The 12,326-nt window shown below is 35.4% G+C and overlaps 1 protein-coding gene across 4 annotated transcripts in view; it reads left to right on the top strand.

Moving 5' to 3' along the window:
• Positions 1–11,983, top strand: part of PCMTD1 (protein-L-isoaspartate (D-aspartate) O-methyltransferase domain containing 1) — a 40,996-nt gene extending 29,013 nt beyond the window's left edge. For 3 of the 4 annotated variants that reach the window (XM_066330937.1, XM_066330953.1, XM_066330946.1), the window contains exons 4-7: positions 4,492–4,663; positions 5,185–5,205; positions 6,224–6,347; positions 9,308–11,983. In XM_066330937.1, the coding sequence (XP_066187034.1) occupies positions 4,492–4,663; positions 5,185–5,205; positions 6,224–6,347; positions 9,308–9,678 (688 nt within the window). In that variant the 3' untranslated portion in view covers positions 9,679–11,983. The remainder of the gene's footprint in view (positions 1–4,491; positions 4,664–5,184; positions 5,206–6,223; positions 6,348–9,307) is intronic. The other variant, XM_066330962.1, reaches the window with a different exon arrangement.
• The last annotated feature ends 343 nt before the right edge of the window (positions 11,984–12,326 follow it).

The following is a 12,326-nucleotide window of genomic DNA, read 5'->3' as shown; positions in this document are numbered from 1 at the left end:
TGTAAAAAATCCTGGCTACTAGGGTAGGCTAGTGCCATATTCTCCTGCTTTTTTTTATTTGGTGTTTTGCTATGACACATGTACTAGATTGGTGGATATGGATACAAGAGCAACAAACTTAACCTTAAGTCTTTGCCATAAATGTTTTGAATGGTTGTCTGTTTTATTACAGTAGTACTACTTTGCTATGTTGCTATCTATAGGGACTCTAACTTAAAAACATGGACAGTTACAATCTATTACTTGATAATTTTCTTTAGTTTTTGCAGCAAAGACAAAAACTCACTTTAAATTCAACAGACTGGTTTTTTTCTTAATTTACCGTGGCCATGTTGAGTACAAATTTGAGATGCCCTTCCTATGCAAAAGTCTTCCACGCTTGAAACTGCTTGGTTATCCTGGGCCATTGCTACATGTGATTTGTGTGTGCTTAATTTTATTCTGTGGCAAGTGTTTGTTTAAACAGATTTTTCTGTTGCCATGTTATCTGTAATGGGAATGCTTAATTTCTGTGTTCTTGGCTGTTGGTTCTCTTGTAATCAAGATAGCAGATTCAACTGAAGAGCCTGAAGTGACTAAAACTTTTCCAGATAGTTTGAGCGCTTTTTTCCCTTCTTTTTGTTATCTGATGTGTGAAATAGGACTACTTCATGTTACCAATATAATGCTCTGTAAAGCCACCCTGGTCACATGGTAGAGGTGAACAAACATTAAAGAACACTTGGCAATTCTTAGTTCCATTTCAGCTTGGAAATAAAATTTAAGTGACATATTAGCTCTGCTTGATAGTTGTATTACGTTTGTCGGTACTGCATGTTAAAGCAATAAACAATTTTATTTTCATCAATATTAATAAAACACAGCATGTAACATAGAATGAAGTGTAATATCTGGTCTGTTTTGATACGCCAGATACGATAGGAATAAAAGAAACTTCTTTGGATATAAGGACAATTAGTACTAAAAGAATTGGGGTTTGACTGTTTTAAAATGGAACTTGACCTAATATGGTTGATACTGCTTTCCTACTGTAAGACTAACATGCTTGTAATGTGCCTGGTAGGTATTCTTAATATCGAGTACTTTCTTGTATTTGTAGAACCTTTGTATTTAAGTTTTAAATAACTGCCTGATCAATTGATGGCGTCTCATATATTTGGATAAAACCAATCTAAACTTTACTTCTTTTGAAGATTACTTAGGCAAGTTAGCAGAATTTTCAGAATTATACTTCAGTCTGTGTTCAAAGGTCATCTCATATTACTGGATTGGGAAAATGCAAGAAAAGGGTACATACCTTTATCAACTCTTTCTGATTCAGAGGTGTGTGCATAAATGCAAATCATCTTAAGATTCAGGGATCTGGGAAAGAGTCTTGTTGCATAACTGAGATCTATGTTTCATGGGAGTGTGGAGGAGCAAGATTCACTGTTCTACAACTTAAATAGTCCATGAAAAGTGGTTTTCTACGAAGGAGGAAAGCAGTATGCTTTTCTTGTATTTCAGGTATATCTGCTATGAGTCACTGTTCATACCCTAACAAATGAAGCAGTTATTTCTGAATAATTTCCTGAGAAGCCCAAATGAAGAGGGATTGGCTTTTAAACAGGCATGCTGCTGTTACCAGAGACAGTTTATCACCTGTTCTTCCCATTTCTTCTACCTTTCTGGATAACAGGGAACTACATGCAGCAGTTCCTGAACTAGCAGCCCACCAGCAGCTAGCATATTAATTCAGGCCAGCTGAGGGCGAGCATTGCATGGCCAGATGAGCTGATTAGACCTCGTTTTTCATCTGACATGGATTAAAGAGGTGTCTTCAGAAATTACATGTAACCTAGTCCATAAACTGTTTAGTTTTGCGGTGGGAAATGAGTCTGTCAGGAAGACCACCTGTTGACAGACTGGGTTGAAACTAGCTGAAAAACTATGTGGAGGAAGAAGGTATTTTTTAAAATAAATGGAACAATAAACAGCTGTTTTAGTAATGAGCTTTGTGCCTTCACAAAACTCTGCTAATAGCATGGAGGGAGCACAGTCCGGACAATTGAAAGTGGTGTAGACAGAGCTGGTCTCTAGTGCTTTAACCCATCTTAGTCTTACAAATGTATGAAGAAGTTGTGTCTGGGTCTTTATTTGCTCTTTGTGCTCTTCCAGTTGCAAACTGCAGAGCTAAATGATAAATTATCTTCAGCTTTTACTGTATTAGTGAAGACTACAGTGGAATATTTTGTGTCTGGGGAATGTTTCATGGGGTTTTGTTGTGTCTTGTATTCCTTGGACAGTTTGGTGTTCCTCCTTGTTTTAAGAGGGTGTGACCAGTGTATTCATGAGTTTTTAGGGTAGTTTCTAGTACAGGAAACAGGATTATCTGGTAATAAATTTAGTAGGTTTTAGAAGAGTATTTGGAGAAGATGCAAAAGCTGTGGGGGCAGGCAGGCAGGGAGGCTATCTTCATTTTTCTGAAAATAACCAGGGACTCTGTCAAGATTTAAAACTACATTTTGGAAGAGTACCATATTCATTCTCTCCCTGCCTCCTCCCCCTTCTTCCTTTTACTTTTTAAGGCCACAAAAGTACTTTACTAAAAGTTTTGAATTAAATTGATGTGGTAATGCATGATGTAAACTGTAGGTAATCTGAAATGAAAACCATGGCATAAACTGCCTGATTGACCTGTATGTGGAATGTAGAAAATGTAGGAAAGAACATGATAGCTCAGGTGCTTACAAAATGCGATTTACTTCTTCAGCAGATTGATCAGTGTCTTGGATTTTATTTTCTTTCCAGCATTTAGCCTTATTTAATGTATTTCTAGATCTTTCTGTTCAGATCTGTTAATCTGAAATTATTTCAAGTGCGGTTCAGGCCAGTCTAGCTTCACTTTCTAAGTTTTGTGGAACAAGGCAATTTATCCCCACTCCAATTCTACCTCTGTTTTTTCTCTTCAGTTAACCAGTGTTTTTTGTAGCTTTCTTCCCCCAACCCTCCACCCGCCTCTGAATTTGGAAGCGAAAACATGGACTGTTGACCACAAGAAGTGCATGAGAGAGAACCATGCAGTAATTGTTAAAAGATTCTGGGGTCTGTCTTGACTAGTGCAAGAAAGAAGCAGTGAAGTATTTTCAAGATCAAGCATCCCATCTTGGAGGGAAAAATATATTTCCAGCTAAAACTTCAATTTCCTGATTTGTTAATGTCAGCCCTCTAGATCAGAAAGTCAGTCAAGCCTTACAGGCTTCATCCCCGAGCAGTGAAAGCTGCCAACTTTACTGTAACTGAAAAAATATTGATTTGAATGTTGTCAAGTATTGTACTGGGATTTGCTAATGCTAGCCAAGCAAAAAGAAAAATTGTTTTCCATTGACAGTCAGCCATAAAGTTCATAAAATAGCTACATGTATTTGAAGTTTTTAGAAAAATTCATTCCTTCTGGATGCTGTTTGAGATGCACTGGACTTTATTACTGCCAGATGAAGTTCATGGACTTTTTCATGCAACAATAAGGCTGTTAGGTTTTATGTAATATCTTTTTCAAAGAAAATAATAAATTCTTTTCTATGAGCTACTTTGTAATCTCTCTTCTTATATATAAAGTACTTGGGGAAGATGTACGGTTATTCACTCAAGGAATTTTTTTACAAAATGGTAAATTTTATTATGGTGTTAACAGCTGAAGCAGTAACATGCTTTAGAGATTTAAAAAATGTCAGAAAATAACAGTCTTGTGGAGAACATATGCAGCTTTAGCAATAAAGTACTGCCGTGTACATTCCTCCTTTGGTATTTTATACAGTGAGAGAGAACACTTACAGTCCTTGCAACTTGTGTTATAAACTTAGGTTCACTGAAATGCAGTTGTATCACTTCTGTTTACTGATGAAAATGAGATGTTTCTGAGATAATGAATCTTCTTTTTTTTTTTTTTTTTTTTTTTCCTTTGTGTGTGGTCAAAAAAATATCAGACTTTTCCATTGGATTCCTTTTTGGGGAAAAGTGGATTGGGCTCAAGGTGGAAATTTGGGAGGTAGAGAAAAATGCATCTTTAAAAAGACCCTAACTGATTGAAAATGGAGGGGAGCTACTTTGAAATGAAACTGATTTTCAGTGTTTATTCAACAGCCTGGATATCACTCATTGTTGATAAACATACTGTTTTAGTGGCACTTGTACCATATGGCTTAAGATTTCTTTGGATGAATCTTGCTTATAGTTAGGAAGGTGATGTTTTGAAGCTTTCTCTGTTTTGCATAATACATAATTGTAACTGCTTAAGACTCTTTCTTCAGTGATCCCTGATGTGGCAGAAAAAAAATAGATTATTTTCAAAGTAATGTCATAATACAAACTTTTAAATTATGTATGCTAATCATTTTTCATTATATACGGGAGGATGTGAAATACATTTTTCTGTCTTTATCTGGACTGCCTTTTCTTGAAAATCCTAGTTTGAAATATGTCCCTTCTTTCTTTTTTTCTTTTTCCCCTTAGATTTGAGTTCTGTGAACCTGCCTTTGTGGTTGGTAATTGTTTGGAAATAGCCTCAGACAGTCATCAATATGACCGGATATACTGTGGAGCTGGAGTCCAGAAAGACCATGAAAACTACATGAAAATTTTATTGAAAGTTGGAGGCATTTTAGTAATGCCTATAGAAGATCAGGTGACTTAGTGACAATTTCCCCTTTTTATCTTCTAGTATGAGAAATACGTAATTCAAAGAATGGTTTTGAAATATATATTTGACTAAGTTAATGTTCAACTAACAATGCCTTGATTTGGTGTATTGTTGCAGTTAAGCAGATACTAATCTTTTTAATGAAGTCTTGAACTTTTTTCCCTTATTTTTGTAGGAAAGCATCACTATCCTGCTTTTAACAAAGTCTATTTCATACTATTTCCTGTGTGTTATAGCAGAACTGCTTTGAAATCTCCTTGCCATACAGACATTTTCAGTCAGTACTTCAAAAGCAAGAAACCACTTCTAAACCAGGAGAATTGATTTCAAAGAATACAAAATAACTATGATTAGAAGGACACTGGAAGGAGAGGAAAAAATGAGGGAAAAATGTCTGTATTCACAGCAGTTTTCAGTGTTGCTTTTCAGTGTTAGATTTAACGCTTTTCAGACAGGAACATATTATTTTAATAATATTTGGCACTTTTATCACTTTTCATCCTTAGACCTCAAAAGGCTTCTCAATGGTAAGTATTATTCTCCCTATTTTACTGATAGGGAAATTGAGAAAGGCAGATCATGTGGCTTAATTTGATGTCCTCCTAAATACAGATAATTACTAAAATGCTTGTTGATAAGCATGTTAGTTACTTTACTTTGAAAAAAGAATCCTCATGTTATTTGTTGTCTTAAAATACCAAAGGCATTTAAGCATAGCCTACGTTATTCTGTTCCATAAATAATTTCATTATTTATTCAGCTAAGATACTGTCAGTTGAAATTGACGGAATCCAACTTATAAGTAGTCACAATTTAAGAGAAAAATTAGAACTGTGACTATTTTTACCTTATATACAAATGGATAGGTGCTTAGAGCATACAGAGTATGCAGAGCAGCTGCAAGATCTGAGATGATCTACCTTGTGGAAAAACACCAAGGGAATGTTTAATTCCTGTCTTCCTGAAGGGATGAAGAATTTACCTGGTAGACAGGAGTCCAGTTCTCATCACAGGTGCACAGCATACTGAAACAGCATTACAAATTGGCAGCAAGGGAGCTTTTTGCCTGCAAATAAGGAAAACGGTTTTTCATAGTAAGAACGCTTGAACACTACAGCAGATTGCCTAGACAGTTGAGGAATCTCAGTCCCAGATCTTTTTTCACTTAATCAGAAAAGATTCTGATGTAACTTTGAAGTTGGCCCTGTTCAAGGAGGAGGGTAGGCCTCCAGAGTTTGCTTCCAATCTAGAGTATTCTTTGATCTTCTGGAAAAATGAGGAAAAAAACAAACTTACCTCAGCTTTTTCCTTAGGGCCTTATGTTTTCCTGCTGCATCTCTTCCTGTTACCAAATAGCCTTATTCAGTACTCTAGTGACCAAGTGATATTTCAAGGATTATCAAAGTCCTTCCTGTTCATAAAACAGCCATAATTCATTAATTTTGAAGCAAAACAAAACAGCAGTGTGTTTGAAACCAATCTGAATAGTATTGACTGTGACAAAATTGTAACCACTAATTTTGTTTTGTTTTGTTTTGTTTGCAGCTGACACAGATCTTGAGAACAGGACAGAACACATGGGAAAGTAAGAATATCCTTGCTGTTTCATTTGCTCCACTAGTGCAACCAAACAGAAATGACAATGGCAAACATGACACTGTAGGACTGCGTAAGTTCGTGCTCCCTCCCTTTGGCTTGCAGGGATATTACAGTGCCTGATGTTGGTGGCCTGAAAGTTGAGAGGCTGTGCTGTGGATATGTTCCATTTAGCAAAACAGTAGCTCACTGATATGTTGGTGTGCTCCTGGTGCATGGTCTGTGTTGCTTCGTAGTGAATATTCTGAATTTAGATAATAGAATGTTTCCAGCTTGTTTTTCCAGCTGCCTTTTCCTTTTAAGTTCAGCTTCTCTATTACAGTGATGTAGATAAAGTAGCCAGCCAATATTAGGTCCCTCACAGTGCTGATTTTCTCATGGTCTACTAAAGATTTTTTTTTTCTCTTCCCCCTGAGCTGAAGGAAGAGGTGTAAACTGGGGCTGTGGTATTACAGGATATTAATAAGCCCAAGTGTGCTTTATGTCTGCCTGCAGTGGCTATAGTCCTACCTAGCTGTTTGCTATTAGTCATCAGGATTGACTTTCTAGCTGCAATGCTTTGAGCAGAGGTAGTAAAGGTATTTAGAAAGTCTTTGGAAGTACGCCTGTTGCCAAATGGTAAGATAGGATGAATACAGGGATGGAGAAAAAGCTGACAAAGAAAAACGTAGAGTTGAAATACTCTGTCAGAGTTGTCAGGGCTAGGAGTAGAGCACAGCACTATGGTAGCATGTGGGAACTTAAATAAACCCAAGAAAGAGCCTGAAAGATAACATGTTTTAACTCTGAAACTGATCTGAGCCCTTCAGGAGTCCAGGATGTCCTATCAGCTTGCATTGCCTGTAACTACTGATCTGGCTATTAATTTTGAGAGTGTGTAAGCTTGCTATGATAGGTACTTTTACGCTTTTTATGCACAATATAGAAGATAATTTCCTTTATATAATCTATTCCTATGCAGAATTTTTTTGTTGTTTTAATACTTGTTTTGAGCCCTCAGAAGTAATTTCCTAAAATTAACTTACTAGTTCAAGACTTTTTTTTCCCACTGTTCGATCTGTAATCCATAGATTGTGTTATGTGTAACAATGAAATATAGAGGTGGCTAGGCGAACTTTAGGAGGATTTTATGCAGTCTAATTCCCTAGAACAAAAGAGGATTTTATATCAACATTCCTAAATTTTCAGAATGAGGAGTGCAGACCATGGACATTCAGAGCCGAATGGTAATACAAGAAGGGTGTTTCCTATGTTATAATTTCAAAGTGAGTTTTTAGTGAGAAAAATGTGGTATTGTTCACATTTAAAAGAAAAAAGTGTTGGAGTCTTGAAGTTGCACTATAAAATGAGATCAGTGAGATAGGCTTTCCACTGCTCAGGTGGATCTGGTTTTATTTGAAAACTTAAAAATAAAGCAAAGGTGTTCTTGTGGGTGTGTCGGGTGTATATGGAAAGGGTGGGGGTGTAAAAAGGAGTGTGCTGAAGCTCAGTAAATAAAATTTTAATCTATTTTCTCCTTTACAGTAACATTCTCTATTTGTTTCAAATCCACAGTCCTATAATTTATCTTAGTTCAAAGTAGTCTAGTGAACGTGCTTCTTCTGTAAACTTTAGTCAGAGGTTGCAGATGTCATTACTAAGTAAGCACAGAGTCTGTGCCATACTTTGGACAGCTCTTGAATGCTTTCTGACACATATGTAGGGTTATATATAGACTAAAATAACTCTCACATGTAAAATGCCTGTCAGCTATGCTCGAAGTAGAGACTTTTTTTTGTAGCAAACTACAGAGGTTGTGTTAAAAGCTTTATTTTATCAGTGTACTTATTGGTTAGGATACAGTTTACTGAAAGTAGACAAATGGAAATACATGGACAGTAAATATCCAAAATTTTGCATCCTGTTCCTCCCATTAAAGAATGCTTGCATTTGTTATAATTGGCATACAATGTGCAATCATGGTTTGTTTCCATGAATTTATAAACTAGATCTGGGTAGTTAGATAGGGTTTTGTTCTTGAATTTTGAGTTGATTCTACACTAAAAAAATGGGACTCTCCCCCCCGCCCCCCCTTGGCATGGCCTGAAATCAGTTTTGTCAGTCTTAATATCCTTTCTGTCTCAGATAAATTAATTAGTCTGCAGCTGAAGTAATTTTATGTAACGATAGATCTTGCTTAAACTACATCCAGAGCTTTTATAGCTGAATGGATTTTCTGGAAGTGCAATTTCGAAATTGTTTCTTCAGTAACAACTTCTTTGCTTTAGTTCCCAGTAATTTAATGATATTCTGTACAGAAAGACAAGTGACACATAAGAAAGTTGAACAAACTTCAGCCTTAGCTGGTGTGCTTTTTTGTTTTTGTTTTCCTTAGAATTTGCCATCCATGGCTTATCTAGGGCAGGTGTCAATAGCCAAGTAATATTTTGTCATCACCCGGCTGTTATTGGAAAAGATAAAGTTTTGACTTTTTCCTTACTTGTTGGTTTGGGTTTTTCTCTCTTTAGGACTTGAGGAGTTTTGATTCTTGTTCTGCAAAATGCAGGTGGCTTATCTGGCTTGTCACCTGTGAATTAGACATATCTCTCCCTCATCAGTTAGATTCAGCAGGAAGTGAACAAAAGAAAGATGCAGAAGAAAGGAAATTGCCTTAACAAATGTAGCACAGGGTTAGAAATTGTTTTCCCACAACAGGATGTTAACAGCGGTAGCAGTAGATGCCAAGATGTGCCAGGTGCTAAAAAGTGACAGTAATTGTTGTATAATTTCTTAAATTTATTTTAGTGATCTGCTCATGCTTTCTACTTCTCTTGCACATCTGTTAAAAGACCTCTTTGTTTCCTGGACTGTGCTACAGAGTTTGTCAAGGCGATACCAGCTAACCTTGTGTCATTTGCATATTGTATAATTTACTAAAATTTCAAATTAACTGTTTTTGAATGTTAGTCTCATTGCATTGCAGCTAGTTTGGGGTTGGGTTTTTTTGCTAGAGGGAAATTTTGCTTAGTATAACTTAGTTTTCTTTCATTTTAGCTCCATGTGCTGTTAGGAACCTCCAGGACCTAGCTCGAATATATATCAGACGCACTCTTAGAAACTTCATAAACGAGGAGATGAAAGCCAAGGGTATTGCTCAGAAGGCTCCTCCGAAACGCAAACGCAGAAGATGTCGTAGACGCAGGATTAACACCTATGTGTTTGTTGGTAATCAGCTCATTCCTCAGCCTCTAGATAGCGAAGAAGATGAAAAAATGGAAGATGATAACAAAGAGGAGGAGGAAAAAGATCACAGTGAGGCCTTGAAGCCAGAAGAGCCTCCTCGAAATCTGTTGAGAGAGAAAATTATGAGTCTACCCTTACCTGAATCTTTAAAAGCATACTTGACCTATTACAGAGAAAAATAACTTGTTTTAAGTAGAAATAATGCCTACTGATAGTTCCTTTATTCTTGAAAATGTAGCATTTATTAAGAAGTAGGTGGACAAATTATTATTAGTCTTTCATCAAGACTGAAGTACAGCGATAAATGGTAACTTGTCTCTATCTTGTCTTTGCTACAAGGAAGACTTGCATTCGACAGTAGAATCCCTTTTTAAAAGTCTATTTTTCTTTAAATTTAAAAAAATACTGTTTTAACTCTGATAGAAATATATATTCCATTATGCAGCACTAATCAATATTTTGCATGGTAAGTCTTTTTTGGATCCCTGACAGATTTGTATTGATAAAAGAATGAGTGAAATTTTATATATGCTAAATAATTGGTTAAACATGTGCATCTGAATTGATGAGCAATTTGTCTGTATTTATTACTATTAGGGAAACCTTTTAAACATGCAGACACTTACCTTCTAATGTCCAAATCAGACCCTTTTAAAGTTTATTTTACTATGGCTTTGTTGCAATCATTATTACTATGTTGGTATAGGTATATTCCAACAACACAAGTGCAATAAATGTATACAGACACTGAATGAGCTGGCTTTAGTGAAATATGAAAATACAAGTTCTGAAATGTCAGATGACCCTGCTACTTCTGCATTTATCTTTTGCCAAAAGATCTTGCAACAACTAACAGCTTCTCTCAGAGCCTTAAAGAAACACCATATTGAATAGGAAGCAAAACAATGCTTACTTCAGCTCTGCTTATACTTAACTCCATTCTACACTTGTCAGTATTTCTAACTAGAGGCAATCCCTCATTTGTGGGAAGCATAGGACAATACATTTTGTTTATTTCTAGAGCTCACAGCATTGAGTCAAAAAGTTTGGTAATTCAGGATTGTAATTTAGATTTCAGTCATCTATATTTACTGCTTTTAAGTAGAGGTAGAATTTCAACAAAGTTTAGTTTGTATTGCTTATTGGGATAGCTATAATAGTAGAAGTTAGAATTTGTTCAGCAAATGCACTTTAGTAAGTGAATTTTATACTTAACATGCATCTCCAGGAAGATAGACTTGTGCCAGCCTATATTTTGTTTCTGAGCATGGCTCTTAGCACAAAAATATTTATAAAATCATATGCATCTTTTGGAAACCTAAGAGTAGCAGTGCAACTGTGGGGACCCACAACAGTGCTGATTTAAATCCTTCAATGATTTTTCCTCTTCTAGTTGTGAAGTTATTTGCAGTTCTCATTTTTAACTTTGTTTTTACCATCTTAATTTCTTCATTCTGTTGTAACATAACCATGAGGGTAAACAGTTCATTAAGAATTTGGCATGATAGGTATTAAAAACCTCAGTCATTGGAAATGTATGCCTGTTAGACCAAATGAAAAACATTGCCATTAAAATATCCTCCATGATATATTTTATAACACTGGTGGCACTTCTTGTGTAAAACAATGAACAAAATAATCACATATTTCTAAAGCAGTAATGTTCCCATTCCAAATATTTATAACCAACTAATATTCATATGGTCTAGCAGTCCAATATTCACTTTAAATTACACTAGCATTTTGTTGCATCTGAGAAGGAAGGTCAGACACAATCCCAGGACACTGACTCTTTTTGGTGCATTTCATGCTGTAGTCCCTATTTTTAAGGTACATCATAGTAATGTTTAAATGGAATTTCATGAAGGCCTGTTGTACCAGCATGTGGAGTTACTTTCCGCAATATATTTACCATATAAGGAAGCAAAAGTATTTGAAATAAATATTCTGACTTTATTTTAAAAGCAGGAAAACGTTATAGGAAATAGTTTTCCAAAATAATGATACTAATAAAGTAATTGTGATGCTTCAGCTATAAGAATTGAACATAATCTTGTTTTAAATGGGTTATTTTAGATGGAGGTTAAATAATCTGAAGTTTGAGATGTTTGTCTCTTCTTTTCTTGGAATCTACATCCATGAGCTCAAGAATGAGATTACTAAATATTACTTAAGTACTTCAAGGACTTTATACAGGATGATTTTTGAGAATAAATTTCTGCATTCTTTCCTGCCTGTATACTTGGAAAAATGGACAGTGGATGACTTGTCATGAATCTTCAGTATGTAAGGTTTTTTTGGAGTCACTGAAAGAGAATGTTTCCTCTGTGTTTTATATGTGGATTTATTTTACACTCTTGAATTTATATTTACATAAATAAAAAGGTAGAAACGCAAAATTAATTAAAATTTAATTTTTGCCATCTCACTTGATGATGGGGACATTGTTGCAATAAAATGTTTTTTTGTGGTTTCTGCTTGCTTGAATTTCTGTGTTTCTGTGGAAGTATTTTCAGTTATTTGGAAATTCAGGCACCAGTTGCTTCATAATTAGGTCAGTAATCACTTAATAAAGGCTATTCTTGAATTTCAGAAGTATATATTTTCAGTAAATTTTGAATTTTTGCAAAGGTTGAAAGATAACATGTTATTCATGACACAAGGCAAGCTATTTTGGTACCAGCACTAGTTTTGAAGTACTTGGGTGAAGAGTTTCCTCTGGAGAGCCCAGAAGCTTAACTTGAGCTATACACTAAAGACCATTTCCACATTTTCATTTTTCTTCTGAGTATTGAATTTAATTTTTTTTTTTTTAATCCTCAACTGAGTG

The sequence above is a fragment of the Sylvia atricapilla genome, chromosome 1, assembly GCF_009819655.1.
Source record: "Sylvia atricapilla isolate bSylAtr1 chromosome 1, bSylAtr1.pri, whole genome shotgun sequence".
Classification (NCBI taxonomy): domain Eukaryota; kingdom Metazoa; phylum Chordata; class Aves; order Passeriformes; family Sylviidae; genus Sylvia; species Sylvia atricapilla.
Note: the sequence above shows the minus strand (reverse complement) of the source record. Positions and strands in the feature narration are given on the sequence as shown.